The sequence below is a fragment of the Barbus barbus genome (assembly GCF_936440315.1).
Source record: "Barbus barbus genome assembly, chromosome: 12".
Lineage (NCBI taxonomy): Eukaryota > Metazoa > Chordata > Actinopteri > Cypriniformes > Cyprinidae > Barbus > Barbus barbus.
In genome coordinates, this window is record NC_136740.1 from 29148543 (window position 1) to 29167998 (window position 19456).

The window sequence follows — 19456 nt, forward strand, 5'->3', positions numbered from 1 at the left end:
AATACAATTAGATCTTTCAGTGCTACTTCTGCATCCGTTTTCAAACGAGCAGAAATGCATCGATCTATAGGTAAAATAACTTAAAACTTACTATTTATATCACAAACTAAATTTGCACTGCATAAAGCAGCAATTATACCTTTTAAAGCTGACAACCGTGTTATTAGCTCGTGTGGTAGGAAAACATTTTGCACACTAGTGTTCCAATAAACCACTTTGAAACTCCTGTTATTTAATTTTTTAATATACGTTATGAACAGAACTGTGATATTTCAAACATACTGAAATACTTTAGACGAAGAGCAAAGGCCGAGCGGTGTTTCTGGTATCAGTGAGCGAGGAGCGGAGCGATTATTAAATGCTTGGAGCGCGGAGGGGAAACTGTTGCTGCTCCACTCCGCTCACATACTCTGCCGGAAGCCGCCACAAATATGGCTTTTTGATAATGACTGTCCTACTACAGGATTTAAACACAGAGTAACAGCTCACTACCAGTTACAAAAGACACTGTAACAGTCTATCAGGCAATTCTAGTTGCATTTATCATTTCTTAAATTATCCTTCGACTATGTTCTGGCCTGCCATCTAGCGGCAAATTTTGTTTTTTTTGGCCCGATGCTAAACTTACTTGCCGACCTCTGGTTTAGGCCAAATGACAGACTCTGTGCTCAAACGTCAGCCTTTATCTAACGGGAATCACTGGTCTGTTAAGGGAATGCAGGCTAATGGTGTAGAATGATTTCGAAAAACAATTCCAGGAAAATAATGTACGGCACCTAAAGCAAAGTGAAAAACGAGGCCAGCAGTTGCAGCCCTACAGAAATAACAAATGAGAAAACAGCCACTGCAACTAAAGAGAATGAAAAGCTGTAAAAGTGCAATAAGCAACTTTTCCACTGAAAAATATTTGACTTCAAGAAATAAACTGCAATTCTGACAAAAGTTAGTTTTAGCATTTAGAAGTCATACACTGTGCACAAGAACACTTGAGCTGATCATATTCATATATTTCAGCCAGATCTCAAATCTTAAACATGCACACACTACAAGATTTGAATATCGTGGCGCATCACACACTACAAGATATTAAGATCATCATGCCAGACGGAGCACCTCACGTGATCTCACACAGCAATATTTACATATGCTTTCTGCACTTACCCCGTACGTTCAAAACTGAGGCGATTTCACCCCAGCGCTTCTTTGTCCTTCCGGTTGTGATACGTTTGACACATTATACAGACAGTGTTACTACAAAACGTCAAGAAGCCGTTTCCTCCGTCTCCACTATCCAACGGTCTGTGCAGCAGCTTTGCGGTCGTGCATTAGCTATTGTGAAAGCACTGACGCCGTCATCATCCCGATTTAAATCCTAAATATCAAACATGTTTATGATCGGGGCGGCCCTGATTTGTGTGCGAGCAGATCAGGAGGCGCAAGGTTCGATCTTTGAACGCCTCACATTACTGAGCGAACATCGGGACCGATTGAGGTGCTCAACAAGATTTTTGCTCCAATTCTCAGGAGGGGGAAATCGGGGCTAAATCGGGCTAAAAATCCTGTAGTGTGAGCCAGGCATTAAAAATAAAAAATAAAAGTCCTTCCAAGAACATCATTACACTACAATGGTACTACAAAAAATGAAAAAAAAAAAAAAAAAATGTGCATGTATATCATATAAAACTAGAATACACTACCATTTAAATGTTCGGGGTAAGACAAATGCTTTTGTTTGAAGAGTCAAGTTTTTGCAAATGAACTCCTCAGATATAGATATATATATATATATATATTAAATGGTTGTTTTTGTGTTTCACTGCTGAATTACATTTAACGTTAGCAGTTTCTGGGCCACATTTGGACCAAGCCGAGTCTCTGCCGGATCTGGCTTAAAGTGTCCGGGCCAGACCTGGGCCACATCAAATAATAGAAGTCACTCTACAGTATGCGGGCCAGATCTGGGCCACGTCAATAATAAGAGTCATTTTACAGGGTGTGGGCTGCATCTGGGCCAGAGGAAATAGTTTGAGTCGGTCTTCAGTGTGTGGGCCAGTTTTGGGCCGGGGACCCAGCCAGAATTGGGCCAGAAGTTAAGCAAGGTTGTGGCATAAATACTCCTAAGAACACCCTGGTGGTATAACGGTAACTTACCTTCAGATAAGAACAGATACCATAGTAACTTCAGTACCATTTTATCTCTCAAAAGTACCATGGTATGGTGATGGTTGTACCACCACTTTACACTGTCGGGGAGTAACTTAGCATGTTCAAAGTCCTGATATTTCCATGGTACATACACACAAATCCAGTAGCTGCTAACGTTATTTCTACGGTATGTTTTCAGCGCGCTTCCTGAGAGTGAACGGTGAAGGCTGAGCTCCCTACCAACCTACAGCTGAACACAACACACTTCAATATAATATCACTCACCAGCCCATCGATCTGGATCTGTTTCACCGGGGAATCCAGTGCACTGGAGCCTGAAGCAGCTGATTCTTTGCGGCTGGCCATTGTTAGATGAAGAGGGAAAAGGCCAAAGCACGTGTTAGGAGGCTTTTCCGGAACGATCCGACCACTTCCTGTGTGAAGACTTTTACATTGGCAAAATAAGAGTCTCACGATTTCGTAAAAATACTGCATTGTGATATTAATCACATAAAATAATGTAGCAGCTCACGCTATAAATTAATTGAGCACAAATTAAACCAGCAAATTAAAGTGGATAGGATAATGTATTTGAAAACTGAAAGGTTACTGTCCTTTATTGCGCTTGCAATTCTAAAGTTTAGTATAGTGCAAAGTATTAGGCATAATTCAACTTTTTTCAGATTATATACAGTAGTCAACATTTGAAGTGGATAAAAAAAAGTTGCCTTAAAACAGCCCATTTTGGTTTTAAGTTTAGATGAAAGATTGTGATCCAGTTCAAAGGTTGAAATAAACATACATATGTTTTATATGTAAAATGTTTCAACTTAATATTAAAATATTACTGTTTCAACTTTAATACCTGCATGCAAGTAAATATTGGGACCTAATAAAGTTACTATTGTTGAAATACTATAAATATATTGAAAAATGTTATATAACTTTCTGCTGTGGCACTTTTAGAAAAAATTTGGTCAAAAAAGGTTCCCCATCCCAGACCTAGGATGAAATGTCTATTGGTGCAATGTATACTATAGATCCCATTCAGTAAAAATACTAGAGAGCAATGTAAAATGAGAAGAACGTAGGAAACATTTTTTTAGTCAATATCAAAATTTAATCACAAGTGCATAAAAATTCCAATTGTATGTAGGAGTTTAACAAACCTTTAATAATCATAATTGCCATTAAAAGAGAGATACAAAACACTGAACTATTGTGTCATTAAATCCACTTGGGTCTCCAAAAATAAACCTGTCTCTCAATTGTGACATTATTAAAAGGTTAAAATGTACACATAACTAACTCTACTACAAATGTAAAACGTAATAGGGTAAAGCTTATGAAGGAAAATAAAAACTGAACAATGGAAGAAAAAAAATTAGTGAAACTGAAAAATCCCAATGGTTTAGACAATATGGAGGTCCAACATGTACTAACAAATAACACCAATGTAGGTACAGTGTCTTCATGATCTATTGAATTTTACTCAAAAGCTTTAAAATTGGCCCCAAAGGACAAAAACTGGTACAAAAAGCAACAGTAGCAAAACAAAACTGTTAAATACAACTACTAAAAACAAAAAAATTGAGTATGCATCTATACAATATGGAACCGCGGTCCTGGCGTGGCGATGATGTCGCTGTACGGCTCGGTCTGCGTCAGCTCGATGGCCTGCTGCTTCTTCAGCACCAGGAAGCTGTAAAACTTGGCTGCAGCCTGTTTCTTGTTGTTGTTTCTGCACAGCTCGAGCAGGCTGATGGACTGAGCTCCGGTTTTAGCCACCACGCGCTGTCAAAACACAGAAGAATATGAGGAAACCTGTTTTGAACGTCTTTATTGTGAACATATGGTCCAAATTCATACCTGAAGACCGTGAAGCATCTGCTGAGTTCTCTTGTTCCACCGTCGCTCCTCTTGGTCCTGGTCTCCTTGTCCCTCCTCACCCTGTTGATTAAAACACAGTGAACAATTATAAGTAACATATGGAAGCTTGTTTCTGCAGGATGAAAAAAAATTCTCTCAGGAATCTGACTACTTTTCCTAGAATGTTTTTTTCCCCCAGAATTGCAAGATAAACTCAAATGTGAAATATGAAGTCAGAATTATGTTTTGTTTTGTTGAAAGACACTTTTGGAATATAGACTTCAATTTCAGAATTGTGAAATATAAAGAAAAATATATAATTGCGAGTTCAAAGTTTCATATTTATGTAGCAAATATTTCTTCGCAATCGAGTTACTCTAGTTAATAAAAAAAGTACAACATTTTCAGAGGTGGGAATGGGCTTCCATAGTCATGGCAAAGTCAAAATGAGAGATTTTCTTCCACCTGTAAACAACAAACATCTCACCTCTTCATCGCTGTCGTCCTTGTCTTTCTCCTTGTTCCTGTCGTCTAACAGGTCCAGCTCCGGTACCAGTCTTGAGAGGCTGTTGCTGTCCTCAGGAGGAAGATCCACCTGGGGCATGTCGAGCTGTTGGGAAAGGACCGACTGATCCAAAGGCTGAAGCGTCTGATCCAACACTCCCATTTGCTGGAATGACAATTGTGCACCTTTAGGCTTGGTTCCAAAACCTTTACTAGGCAGCATGATTATCTGGTTGACTTACAGGCAAAGCTGCTTCCTTCTCAAGCGACTTGCGCTTGACTCCACGCTGGCGAGATGGAGGTGGCATCATGAAATCATCCAAAGCGGTTCTGCTGCCCTCCATAGATGAAGCCTGCAGCATACTGGGCTCCTCCATAATGGTCTGATCTGTAGGGCACAAGTAGGAGACTTTCACTTGACTGTGACAAGAGTGTTAAGCCAGGGGGTTTCAATCTTTTAGCCGTGGACCCCCAAATATGATCTTCGCCATCCCCATTCTAAAATTAAAAAGGGAACTATATTTTAAAGGTGCTATAGAATGGAAAGCTGTCTTTACCTTGGCATAGTTGAATAATAAGAGTTGTGTACATGCTCAAACATGCTGTACAATGCCTCAAACACCAGTGTTTCCTCATTTAAATCTCAAAGAATAAAAAAAAAGACCACTGAAAAATAGGCAAACCAGAACACAAAACAGACTGTTACGTAACCGTCAGGATCACTAATAGTTACGCCCCCAACATTTGCATATACCTGCCCATGTTCTAGGCCAGCCGAACCATCAGAAGTTCTGCAGGTATTGTGAAGAAACAAGCGAGGACAACAGCGAAAATGGCAGATGATGGAAATAAATATATTTGTGCAGGGGATGTGAAGAGCAGGGATGGGTTGGTGTCTGTATTCAGAAAGGCACGGAAAGCAAATAACGCGTTCTAATAAAATAACACGAGCCGATAAAGGGACATGGTTAGCTCCTTGCTAGCTGTAGCCTGTTACAGTGCATAAGATTTATCTTACCACATAAACAGAGTAAGGAGAGATGCCTAAGGATGATAACGAATGATTTCCAGATCCCGAGCACCACTGACAAGCATCTGATCGTGTAAAATGTGTGGTAAATACCGCTCCATAGTATAAACAGAGTAAATGCGATCGCGAATCTCGAAAGTGAAAGTAAAACGCGATCCTGCATTTGAAAACAGTTTCAATGCCCAGGCTCCCAGATGCCCGCGTTTTATTTACAGTATAATTACCCAACGATATAACTGCGCGAGAAAGTATTGAAATATATATTTTCCCTGTGTTTCCATCCTTTGAGCTACTGAAATGAGCTGCCAATCAGAGCAGACCTCAACATTGAGCCGCACTGTGAAACAGCCAATCAGAGCAGAGCTCAACATTATTATTCTTGACCCTTCCACATAAACCAATAACAGACAGTTTCATTCTGGGGAGAAATCCTAGGGTGGTAAATGGACACGTACAACTGTTTCTGGAGAATTTTTGCCTGTACCTAAGCCACATACCGTCTATGTAGATATCAGAGAACAATTTAAAATATTGTATCAATGCATTCTATGGCACCTTTAAAATGTATATATATTATGGGATTATTCACAATAACTATAACCATGAAAAAAAAAAAAAGTTTTCGTTACTTGAAATAAAAATTTAACATTAACTATCAAATATTACAAAAAATAGTTTAGCTAGTTACCATTTTTGTTTAGCTTTAGTTGAAGTTGTAAAACTAAAAATTAATATACTATATGGACATTAAAAAAAGAAATAAAAATGACAAACAACATTACTAAAACTTTAAAATAAAATCTAGTATATATATATATATATATATCAATAACACTAAAATAACTGATAAAGACCCAATTTATAAGATAATAAATATTATTTGGGAAAATATTTAGATCCATTATTATGTGTTTCTACTGTACTATTACATGTATTTGACATTATTATTTATATATTTCAATTCATTGTTATTTAAATAATTTTCTGATCTTTATTTTTTTCATTTTGAAAACATTTCCACACCTTGGAAACAGTTTTCTATTGTATTACGTTTTCTAATTAACTATAGCACTGTACTATTAGATCTATTTATATTTTTTTTATTTGAATATTTTTTATTCAGTTTCACTTATTTTCTTTATGTTTTCACATTGTTTTTCCTCTAACTTTTCCGGAGACCCCGTATCACCCACTTGTCGTCCCTGTGGACACCAGTTTGAAAACCTGTGTGTTGAGCTGCAGTAGTCGTGCTTATGTAGTCACTCAAGAGCAAGTCAAGAGCTTACCAATCACTTCACTCCTGTGACCCAGCGCCTCCTCTCTGGGCACTTCTGGGTTCTCTAGCTCCTTCAGGAAGTCCTCCAGGCTGTCGGCCTCTCCTCCCTTCCTCCTCTTCCTCAGCTCATCAGGCACCAGTGGAGTCAAGCAGCGAGTAAACATCTACAACACACACATTTCCCATTATTTCAGCCCTGAGCTTTAACATAGTGATATTACAGTGACGTAAGATCAAACCATTACCTTCAGCAGTCGGCCGTTCCAGAGAGGCTGAGCAGGCAATGAGAACAGCTTCTCCACACCTCCAGTCTCCTTCCACATCATCAGCTTCTTAGTAGGAGGAGCCAAATCCAGCGTGGTGACGATATCAGAGTAGTCGCTCAACTGAGCGCGGATAGTCTTACTGTCCAACTCCTTCAGACTGTCAACAATGAGCTTCCTCTTTCTCTTAGCCTTGGTTTCTTTCACTGAGGACACACCACAAGTGTTTTATTAATCTATATTTAAGACATAATATTCTTAATATAGACCACTGAAACAAGCTACGAGGCTGAGATGCATTTGATCAATCAATTCAATGTAAATGTATTGTTCAGCTTTACCAGTAATGTCGATGGGATCAAGAGCGAAAGCTTCGTCTTCATTGGGCACCAGAGTGGTCTGCTCTGTCTGGTCTGTGGTGTTGGGAAGAGGCTCCACTGGTCCAGAGTCTGGACTGTCAGGACCGGCAGCGGCTGAAATGATAATGCAGACACGTTAGTTTAAACTAATAATTTCTGTTCATATGCATTTAAAAATGCATAAAATGCAATTAATATAGATTTATTTCTAGCTCAAAAATTCATCAGAAAACATTATTACAGAAAAGACCCCTTACTTTATACCCTCATGACTGTGCATCAGAAAAAAATATTTTTTCTTGACATGGCAAGGTTGGTTCAAGTTATCCAATAGTAAGACACCAATAAATGATTTGTTTGTAAGAAAAATACTTGGTAACACTATTCAACAATATCGTTGTTATACATTACATGTAACAAACCACCAAATAAAGTTTATTTTATGTAGGAAATAACATGAATACAAAAATTCTTTGTTTATACATTTCTGTAAAAACTTGACATGGAAGGGAAAATTTAAATGGCAAAAAAAAGGTTTACTTTATATTCTACATTTCTAGTTATTTCATAGAGACAAGTAACAGCTAAGAAATTTTGTAGGATTTACTTACGAGAAAAAGCATCAAAGTCGTCGTCATCATCGCCATGGTCTTGAGGCATCATCACACTGTCAGTGATAGCTGGAGGATCATCAAATATACCACCACCATCCTCATTGCTCAGAATTTTATCCACTAAAATTGAGCAGACACCAGGTTTAGTATCACATCATCATATGAACCATTTACAGGTCAAATCAAATTGGAACTTACTCAGAATTCCACCATCAGTGTTTTCCAGGTTGTTATCCCCAAAGTCGTCATAGTCAAGGTTGGCTGGTTTGTCAGGGAGGTGAGCTGGACCAGGCTCAGCTTCCAGAAGCAGGGTTGTGGCAGAGGATCCATGGATGATGTCCACCTCAAAAGCAATCTCCTCCCTCATCATCTCACGATCATCCATGCCGAAGTCACCTGATATGACATTACCAGCATAAAGTGGATACATACATGGATCACTAGAATAAGTAGCGTTAGAGTACTTAGATGGGCCACCCAAGTATATCTGGTGACTCATCTGTAGTTCAAACAGCAGATAAAATCATTTCAATAATCCACACGACTCCAGTCCATCAATTAACATCTTGTGAAGTGAAAAACTGTGCGTTTGTAAGAAACAAATCCATCATTAGGCATTGTAATATCAAACCATCGCTTCTGGCCAAAATACCAGTCCATAATCTATAACAGGGGTCGGCAACCTTTTCGTCTTTATGTGCCATTTTTAATTTTTCTGCTTAACCACTGTGCCAATACATAACATTGAGAACATTCAGAAGCTCATAAACTTCTTGTCAGTTCTGCCACGCGACTTTTATCAATCTACATTATATTTCTCAGCAAGGAAGGGGGTAAAATCGCTGTTTTTAAGTAACTAAACTCTGCTTCATTGTTTGTAGAGACACAGACAATTCTCACATCTCTCTCTCTCTCAAAATGGCCATATTTGAAAATATTCAAGTAGTTTGAAGCACTGGATATAGCTGTCGTCATTTTACATTTCTATCGTAAAACAGCTGACTGATATTAATGATTTGCAGCTTCATCTTACCTCGCTCTTTCAACGTTATACTGATGCTTCGCGCTCAGCATCTGTGAATGGTAAACCCCGCCTACTTTGATTTGATTGGCCATCTCAAGTCATTTTGACATTGACGAGTGCTGTTAAGCCCAGTACACACTAAGCCGACGGTCGGCCGTAGGCCAATGTCAGGCCGGCGGCGAGCGATGGTCGGGCTAGTTTGTTTGGCGTGTTCCACTCGTCGGCTCTCGTCTGCGGTAGTTCACCCGAGGCGTCAGGCCGCCGCGGACCGTCGGTGAGAGAGAACTCTGATTGGACGTTCAGTTTAAGGCTGGAATACACTACACGACTTTTCAAATCTGAACAGATACGCATCATACACTTACCGACTTTGTAAATAGTGACAAGGGAAAACTGGGCATCATACACTACACCAGGGGTTTTCAACCTTTTAGGACATACGCCCCCCTAAGTTTGTCTAATTTCACTCGATTAGTGATTGAAGTGATTTTTCTCTTTGCGTTTTGTTGTTTTGTTAACGTTACATGACTAGTTCCCCCAAAAATAAATATTCTGTCATCTGTCTGTCAATTCTGTCATAATGTTTTATTTTTATACCATCATTTACTCAAAAGTTGTTTTAAACCTGAATGAGTTTCTTTCTTCTGCTGAACATAAATGCTATTTTGAAGAAGGTGGAAAACCAAACAGTTGCTGGTCCTCAGTGACTTCCATAGGATTTTTCTTTCCTGCTATCAAATTCAATGTGGACCAGCAACTGTTTGGTTACCCTCATTCTTCAAAATATCTTATTTTGGGTTCAGCACAAGAAATTAATAGAGGTTTGGGACAACGTGAGTGAGTAAATAATGACAAATTAAAATTTAGGGTGAATTATCCCTTTAATGACAGTCGACAGCACGTTTAGTGTCCTGTCTCTTTAAGAGCTGCACGCATCTAATATACAGGCACGCATCCGTTTCTCTCTTAACTATTTACTTTCATTTTAGAGATAACCAACTGAGTCTGTATGTAAACCTTGTGTGTTTTGACAGTATTAGCGCAAAAGATAAGTTAGTTGAGTAATCTGGCGCTGTTAGACAGGCTTTTTAGTGCGCGCGCTTCAGGTGTATGCGCTCAGAAAAAGGGCACCTCAGACCAGCGCGCGAATTAAACATTTAACCAGCAAGGCTTGTGTGCAAATAATGTACTTTTGCGATCGCGAATAAGTGCAGTGTCCTGTCAGAGTAACTCTACTGCTGTATGTCGTGTTGTACAGTATATAGATACTGTACAACCTATTTTACACCATTCTCACTGTCGCCGAACAGCGGGAGTCAGATTGCCCCCTAGCGGATGGCTGAAGAATTGAAAGCTCGTATTCATAAATCTTCAAGGCAATGTCTCTGAATTAATTGATGCTCGCGCCCCCCTTGACAGGTGCTGGCGCCCCCCTGGGTTGAAAACCCCTGCACTACACGACTGAACATCATACACTACCAGACTTTAAAGTTGTTCCGATCACAACTAACTAAAAAGTTATGCTTAAATCTCATCTTCTTGATCGATTTGCAGCAAGTCAATGAAGTGTTTTTGTATTTATCTATTGGGATTGTTATTATTTTAATTATTAGTTTATAATTTTGCTCTGCTGTATTGTTGTTTACTTTGCTATGTAAAGCACTTTGGTCAACTTTAAATTGTGTTTAAATGTGCTAGATAAATAAATAAACAAAAACTCACGCAGAAACGTGCGCCTTCTTGCTAGGAGACGCATTACAAATGAAAACATCAGCTGAAAATATCAAACATGTTTGATATCCTTCGACTGGATAGAATCAAAGTCTGAAGCTAAAAAAATCAGAGTCTGTGACCATCATACACTACGCGATTTTCTGTGGAATCTGTCAACTGTAATCTACAGACTGGCTCTGACTTTCCTCAACTAGCGTCAACTTGTTCAGACTGTAAAATCGGGGCAAAAATCGCGTAGTGTACTCCAGGCTTTAGCGAACGAGTCCGTGCAGGAGAATTAAAGTGAAAGTGATGAAAATGGGCAGGTAAATGAAAGCGTAAACAAAAGGCTGTTTTTTGATGTGACATGATCTTCCCCAAGCATTCCAATATGCAAACGTTTTCATAACATGAGCTGCTAAAAATAATGAAAGTTATCAACATTACTGATATTCAAAACGGTAAGTAAGTGCTGCTTCATTTACGTTTCGTATATCTGCATTTATCTCATATATCTTTGTTTCAGTTTCTCCGTTTGAATAACGAATATTTACTATTGATAGCTGCTGATATAGACCGCTAACTCCTCTCACGCAGGGGAGTTCAGTTTGCAGTCAGCTGAAGTCTGTGCGGTGTGTTCACATGCAGGTGACGCCAGGCGACAACACCGTCGGCTTTCATTCGCGCTAGTTCTTTGAAGTCGACTTGGTGTGTACCGGGCTTTAGACCGCTGAGGATTTGATCTGAAGCACCTAGTATGTGCAGCGGTCACGCGCACATCCATAGACTAGCGCAAGTTAATTCTAACACTTTAATAGTATTTATAGCTCCTAACAGGCTGTGACTATGAGAAGTTATTACATCAAAATGTACGTCAGTATGCAGTTTTCCCTACTGTTCGTGTGCCAGCGATTATCCCTCTGCGTGGCACTGTTGGCACGCGTGCCGTAGGTTGCGAACCCCTGATCTATAATAACGCTTCCTCCAGTCAATTGTTGTCCTCACACATCAAAATCCACCAACATGTTTGTTTTTCACTTGAAAATTGTGCTTGATCTGTGCATTTCTCAACCGATTCAAACAAGGCGACATTTTCACTGTAGAAAGCAACATTATGGATAGAGGACTCATATTTTGATCGTAAGCAATGGTTTGAAGTTAAAAACTTTTTAATGATGATTTGTCTCTCACAAGCAAGCCGTTTTTAATATTTTTGTGAACTATACCTTTAGCAGATACAAAACTATCTGCATTATTTAACATACAAATTTTATACTATTTATTTTGATAAGAATTTAATAGAGCTATGAATAGAAACAATTATAGGTTTTAATATAGTTTATAGTTTAATATACTCAAATCATCCAACACAAGTATATTTTAGAGCTGTGGGGAAACACTGATAAAAAAAAAAAAGAAAAATGTATTTTTTACCAAAGTCATTGTCGGCCATGAGGCTGATGTTTCCTACTTCCTCCCTCATGGTGATCTCTTCAACACGACTCTGGTTCAGAGTGAACTGCTGTGCTACATCTATATCACTGAAATGGAGGATTTCAATATATAAATCATAAATGCAAAAATAAATACTTTGAGCATAACTACAAAATTTCAACAAAGTTTAAATTCCAGGACCACCGTGTAGTTTTATACAGCAAGCAAACTGATACCGATTATATTGTAAATATTTCATTCACAGTCTGTGTCTTAACATACACCACACATATTGTGTTGAAAATAAAAGACAAGTGTTTCTTACTCCAAATCAGGAAGGGGCTGGTCAAAATCGTGGAACTCCTCTGGTAAGGTGATGGCGTTGTATGCAGCCTCGCGGTTGTCTTCTGGCAGATCAACAACACCTAAAAAACACAATGCATTATAGTAAATACAGACAGTCAAAGCCAGGTGAGTTTGAAATCTATAGATTTCACTAAAATGTGCATTTAGATTCACTACCTGGGCGGAAAGCCATTTTGATCTTGATAAATGCTTCATTACAATCAGCCAGAAGATATTTGGCTTTTCTGTGGTAGATCCTCACCACACCCAAGAGAAGATGACCAGATGTACGCAGAGCCATTTTCACCTATTTGAACAGTAACGAAACAGCATTAACATATGCTGGGACACACAAATCAAAAGCAAAACAGCAGTAGCATTGCAGGCTCACCTTTGGTGAAATGATGCTTTCCACGCTGCTCTCCAGGTTGCATTCAAAGACGTGTGCTTTGGTCAGCTTTTTATCCCAATGGGCCGCCAGCCAGATCTTGGCCAGCGGCCCACGTTTACTGAGGACAAAGTGGGCGTAAAACATTGCCCTGATGTCTGGTCAAAGCTCCGAGATCTCTCTGCTACACCTGGAAGGAGTCACAAGAGTATTCGTTCAAAACTTCAAAAGTATAGTAATGTCTCAAAACCTATGCACCAGAACATGCAATTTAACATTCACAGGCAACTCACTAGGCTTTGAGATACAGAATACATGAGATCCATAGAATGCATGATTTTAATGCAAATGAATCCACAACCAGCCAATAAAATGCACAAACATGCAAAAGTCAAATCTTATGCAAGACAGGTTTAGATTTGCATTAAATATTGTACACTTAGTCTGAGTTACTAGTCAGATGCATTACATTAACAGCATTTATAAGCATTGCCCGCCTTTACACCAACATTAACACGTGAAGGCGATGAAAAAAACAATTAACGTTACGCACCGCCAAAACGCCGTATTATCCAATGCAAAATTTTAAAACGTTGAATACAAGCAAAATACATTTAATAAAGCTGCGAAAGAGTTGCGTTAATTTTCCCACAAGCGTTTGGCTAAGTTGCTGATTAGCAAGCAGAGCTACTTAAACCTAAAACAGCCGTCATATATCACTTATAAGCTATAAAAGACAGTGTTATTTTTCTCGTTCACAAATAACGAATAAAGGGTAGAAACCAATAATACTTATGATTTTAATCATTTCTGCAAAGCCAAATTATGTTAAAGCTATCGTTAGCAATTAGCATTAGCCAACTGTTGATTAGCAACAGCACGTAAGCAACGCAAGCGTCAAATTTCACCCTCCAGCAAATATATTCCACTTCACAAGCACATGTATCCGCAACGACACACATTTTCCAGAACGTACCATTCAAAATATGTTATCCGTGTTGATCGCGGCTAGTTTCTTCTCTCCCCTCCTGCGGAGAGAAGTTAGCAACCGTTTCCTCTCATTGAATCCGACAAAGATGGCGCGCGCTCTCGGCGGGATGTTTACAGTCAAAATTTGGCGGTGGGCGGTGCTTGGCCAGTGATTGACAGGAAGCGGCGGCAGGGGAGACTGGTGGTGGGAGGGGCTTAGCTGGTGATTGACAGGACGCGGCTGTAGTGGAGACCAATGACAGCGCGCTGTGCGGTGGGTAGAGGGCGGTGTTGTGTTACTAAACGAATGCGGCGTCGCAACAAAGAGTGAGACGAAGTCGAGTGAATCTATATGTATGTATATATAGTGCCTATAGAAAGTCTTCATACCCCTTATTTTTTCACATTTTGTCATGTTGTGTAATTATGTTAAACTGCTTTAAATTCCTTTTTCCCCACATAAATCTACACCCCACTCACCATAAAGACAAAGCAAAAACCGGATTTATCACAACTTTACAAATTTATTAAAAAGCAAACACTAAAAAAATGACATTGCACAAGTCTTCATACCCTTAACTCAAAACTTAGTTAAAGCATTTTTGCTCAACAATTACAACCTTAGGTCTTTGGGAGTATTATTATTATTATTTAGTCATTTAGCAGACGCTTTTATCCAAATGAGAACATCAGAATCAGAATGAGCTTTATTGCACATACGAGGAATTTGTTTTAGTGACAGTAGCTCCACAGTGCGACAGGACAGGATACGGATAGTAAAAACTTTAAAATAAATAGAAAATTGACAATGTGCCAAGTAGCACAAACACAATATACAAAATAGACAATTCCAAAACCAGCTTTTCAAATGATTTCATGACCACAGATGTTAGAGCCACAGGTCTGTAGTCATTAAGTCCTGTAATCTTGGGTTTCTTTGGGACGGGGATGATGGTGGAGCGTTTGAAGCATGAGGGGACTTCACACAGCTCCAGTGATCTGTTGAAGATCTGTGTGAAGATGGGGGTCAGCTGATCAGCACAGGATTTCAGACAGGCTGGTGTCACACCGTCTGGGCCTGGTGCTATCCTTCTTTTGTTCTTCCTGAAGACCTGGTGCATGTCATCTTCTCTTATCTGCAGTGCAGGTGTGGGGGAGAGGGGAGTTGAGATCGTCTGCCAGTTGTTGATTCTCCAAAGTGCTGGGGGATGGTGTCTTGTAACTGGTGATGACCTTTCCACACTGAAGCCGTGTCACTGGAAGAGAATTGTAGAAGCAATCAATTGTTATATTGAAACAACTAAAAACTGGTCCAAAACTAAAAGCTAAAACTTTATAATACTATCTATACACATTTTAAAAATAAAGAAATTAAATAAAAATGACAAAGGCATACAACAAAATTTCAAAACTTGACATTTAAATGAAAAACAAAACCAAAAATAAAGCTAAAAACTATTAAAAATATTAAATAACAAAAGGTATGAGTATAATAACGATTCTAACATAACACTAAGCCAAACACTAAAAAAAAAAAAAACTATATATGTATATGTACAACCACACACACATACATACATACATAAATACATATACATACACATTTATAAATTCAATATATATATATCATTTCATTTCCATTTAGTTTGTTGAAGTAATAACTCAAATTAAATCAAACTAAAACTTAATAAAAGACCTATACATACATAATAAATTCAGACATTATTTAACTAAAATTAAAATAGATAACAAATACAAATCATGACAGTATAGTTTATCAGTAATCCTAAGAAATAACACTGCCAAACACACATGCTAAAAACAACTTAATTACACATAGTAAGAAATGGTTATAAAAACTGAAACAGAAGTGAAACAAGTAGTAGAATTTTTTTTTTTTTTTTGTGCCATTCTTCTCTTTAGATATCTGATTGGTTCCAAGTCCAAGTCTGGCTGGGCCATTCAAAGACGTTCACAGAGTCGTCCCTAAGCCACTACTGCATTGTCTTGGCTGTGTGCGTACGGTGATTGTCATGTTGGAAGGTGAACTTTCAGCCCAGTCTGAGGTTCTGAGCGCTCTGAACCAGGTTTTCATTAAGGATATCTCTGCATTTGGCTGCATTCAGCTTTCCATCTTCTGATTCCGTCTGCTGAAAATCACCCCCACGGCATGATGCTGCCGCCCCCATGCTTCACCATTGGGATGGTATTATGCAGGTGATAAGCGGTGCTTGGTTTCCCTCAGACATGAATAAGGAATTGAGGTTCGCCAGACCAGAGAATCTTTTTTTCATAGTCTGAGAGTTATTTGGGTGTATTTTTGTAAATTCCAATCAGGGTTTCATGTATGTGGAGAAGCTTGAGTTTGGTCGCTTTGCCATCAAGCCCAGATTGGTGGAGTGGTGCAGTGATGTTTGTCCTTCTGTAAGTTTCTCCCATCTCCATATAAGATCTTGGAGCTCAACCAGTGTGACCATAAGTGTCTTGAATCTTGATCACCCCTCTAACCAAGACACTTCTCCTTCGATTGCTCAGTTTGGCCAGGAGGCTAGATCTAGAAAGAGTCCTGATTATTTCAAACTTCCTCAGTTAAGGACTATGGAGGCCAAATGCTCCTGTGAATCTTCAACACAGCAGGATTTTTTAGAATTTTTTTTATTTTTTGCAAATATTTTTTTTCTTCCTAAGATCTGTCTCAACACAATCTTGCCTCTCAGCTCTGCAGGCCATTCCTTTGACCTGATTGCTTAGTTTTTGCTCTAACATCCATTTCAGCTGTTAAACTTTATATAGACAGGTGTGTGTGCCTTTCCAAATCATGTCCAAACAACTGAATTTGTCACAGGTTAACTCCAGTCGGAGTATAGAAACATCTCAAAGACGATCCAGTGAAACTGGAATGCTTCTGATCTAAATTTCAAGTGTCAAAGCCAAGGGTATGAAGACTTGTGCAATGTCATTTTTTCAGTGTTTCCTTTTTAAGAAATGTGTAAAGTTGTGATAAATACGTTTTTTGCTTTGTCTTTATGGTGAGTGGGGTGTAGATTTATGTGGGGAAAAAATAATTTAAAGCAGTTTAACATAATGCAACATAAAATGTGAAAAAAAATTAAGGGGTATGAAAACTTTCTATAGTCTCTTTTGTGTGCATGAACAGATAAAATAGATATATATTTTATGATGTGCTCATAAAAGGTGTATTTTTGAATACACTGTAGTCAAATGCTTTTGATAAAAACCGTCTGCCAAATGCGTAAATTTACAGACAGAGTTACAATATAAAATGATGCAGGCCAATTAATAATGGTCTGGTGGTCTGACTCTACACTCTTAATAATAAAGGTGCTTCATGATGCCATAGAAGAACCTTTTTTGTCTAAATGGTTCCATAAAGAACCTTTAACATCAGAAGAACCTTTCTTTTTCACATAAGTTTCTTTGTGGCGAGAGAAGGTTCTTCAGATTATAAAAAGGTAAGAAAGAGATGGTTCTTTTCGGTTTTTTTTTTTTGTTTTTTGTATGTTAAATATGTAAAAACGTTATATATATATATATATATATATATATATATATATATATATATATATATATATATATATATATATATATATATGTGTGTGTGTGTGTGTGTGTGTGTGTGCAGTCAGGAATCATTTATTTCACTCCTTGCGTGTAGTTTGCTGCAGGCCTTGATTGGCTTCTATTAAGGAGGAGTTGACTCAGTTACCAAAGGCTAGTCATTAAAGGCCTGAGTCTCTTTCATGGTGTTAAGTTGATTTAAACTGGGAGAGGTGATTAAGGGGCGTTTGCCACACAGACCCGAAGCTATTCTCTGCCATTGATCTACTGCTCTTTGATACAGAGACTAAATGAATTTAGATCTCGCTAGGCACACAGGAATTTTCAGAGGAAACCATTTTAGATTTCACCGTGGAAGGCCCTGTGTCACATTAGAAATGCAGTGCTTTATTGAAACACCATAATGTGAAATTGCATAGTTATAAACATGTAAATGTGTATGCCCTAAAAACATACTCTATGTGAACGTAGATTCTTCTAGCTACACAAGCTTGATTTCATGCATTAGTGCATCAAGTATGCATTGTATTCTCAGTATTAAAGGAAAATTTCATCAAGAAATTAAAAACTGATGGAAATTGACTCACCCTCAGGCCATCCAAGATGAGATGTGGATTGTTTCTTCATCTGAATTTAGCATTACATCAATTGCTCACCAATGGATCCTCTGCAGTGAATGGGTACCGTCAGAATGAGAGTCCAAACAGCTGATAAAAACATTACAATAATCCACAAGTATGAGAAAAGCTGCATGTTTGAAATAAACAAATGCATAATGTTTAACTTCATATTATTACTTCCAGCTAAAATATTAGTGATGCAAAGTCCGATTCATGTCCGCGAACCGGTTCTTTTCGGACAGTTCGGCGGCTCCTGACATTATCAAGCAATGATGTCATTACGCATTTATTTTCTAACAACTCTGTGTCATGTTGCATCAATGAAACATTCAAATAAAGTCACAATTATGCAAAAAAGTGCTGCTGGGGTGTAAAAAATCCATTATTCGGTGCTCTTTGGATGTGGGATTCTTTCGTATCATCAAAAAACTCATAAATCCAAGGCACTCGAGTAGCGTGAAAAAATTAAAAAGCCTTTATTCACATGTTTTAGAATTTAAAAACAACGCGTCAGTGCACAAATGTGTTGTTTTTAAATTCAAATAAAGTAATTTGTGGCAATGCATATTGAAACATTCAAATAAAATGTTAATTTTGTGAATGCATATTGCTGATATCACTTAAGCTAATAATGTTTGTGGTCACAGTTTAATTTGCGGATCCTTTATGGCAGATACGACTGACTAATATTGATTAGCCTACGATAAGATTCCTAAAGCTACATTTTCAGCAAATTTTCATTATTTTGTGAACTATTCCTTTAGAATTTACTGTGTTTTTGGGACACCATTTGGGACAGAGCCTTGACAACAGCTGACCAAAATGGAAACAAATCGAACTGGCTCGCCTGAAAGGGCCTTTGGTATGCCTCAGAGTTAACAAAACCCTTAAGTGCTACAGGTCGATGTGTACAATCCCCTTGCCCTCCTCTCATGTCTGTTTGGCATGGTAATGAGAAAAGGTGATGGCATTGCTTAGCATATCAGACGTGGTTTGTATTCATTGGGAACAGCTCTGAGAAATGGGACTAATCAAAATGTGCAAATTAAAACTCTTGGTGAATTGATTCCATTTTATCCAGTTGAAATTCCACACAGGCTCAGGTTCAATTGAAAAATGTGTGAGCCACCTAGGGTCCACAATCTCATATTTAAAAAGGTGCAAGATATCACCGTGACATGTGGTCTGCCTTTTTAGCTATTAAAAGTAAAATCTCTGTTGTACATTATCCAGGGAGCACAGAAACACTGCATTCAGCATGAATTTGTATCTCATATGTTTACTCGTGAATAAAGATATTGTCAAACTGACTTTGCAGTAAACT

The 19456-nt window shown here is 38.3% G+C and overlaps 2 protein-coding genes across 2 annotated transcripts in view; both read right to left on the reverse strand.

Moving 5' to 3' along the window:
* Positions 1-2700, reverse strand: part of LOC306877609 (eukaryotic translation initiation factor 3 subunit H-A-like) — a 72832-nt gene extending 70132 nt beyond the window's left edge. The window contains exon 1 of the mRNA XM_079429466.1: positions 2431-2700. Within this exon, the coding sequence (XP_079285592.1) occupies positions 2431-2640 (210 nt within the window). The 5' untranslated portion in view covers positions 2641-2700. The remainder of the gene's footprint in view (positions 1-2430) is intronic.
* Positions 2701-3242: 542 nt separating this feature from the next.
* Positions 3243-14086, reverse strand: LOC306877777 (double-strand-break repair protein rad21 homolog A-like). The gene is made up of 14 exons (XM_079429739.1): positions 13941-14086; positions 12968-13154; positions 12754-12883; positions 12557-12656; positions 12232-12338; positions 8259-8456; positions 8058-8180; positions 7429-7560; positions 7070-7293; positions 6835-6988; positions 4761-4906; positions 4502-4684; positions 4015-4095; positions 3243-3939 (listed from the first exon to the last, which is right to left on the reverse strand). The coding sequence occupies exons 2-14, from the start codon at positions 13109-13111 to the stop codon at positions 3748-3750; spliced, it is 1914 nt and encodes a 637-aa protein (XP_079285865.1). The 5' UTR covers positions 13112-13154; positions 13941-14086; the 3' UTR covers positions 3243-3747.
* Positions 14087-19456: the final 5370 nt, after the last annotated feature.

Coding starts and splice junctions, on each gene's coding strand:
- LOC306877777 (XM_079429739.1), bottom strand. CDS start 13,111: ATGTTTTACGCCCACTTTGTCCTCAGTAAACGTGGGCCGCTGGCCAAG. Junction 7,561..8,057: donor CGACTTTGATGCTTTTTCTC/GTAAGTAAATCC, acceptor TTATCATTTCAG/CCGCTGCCGGTCCTGACAGT. Junction 3,940..4,014: donor AGATGCTTCACGGTCTTCAG/GTATGAATTTGG, acceptor GTGTTTTGACAG/CGCGTGGTGGCTAAAACCGG.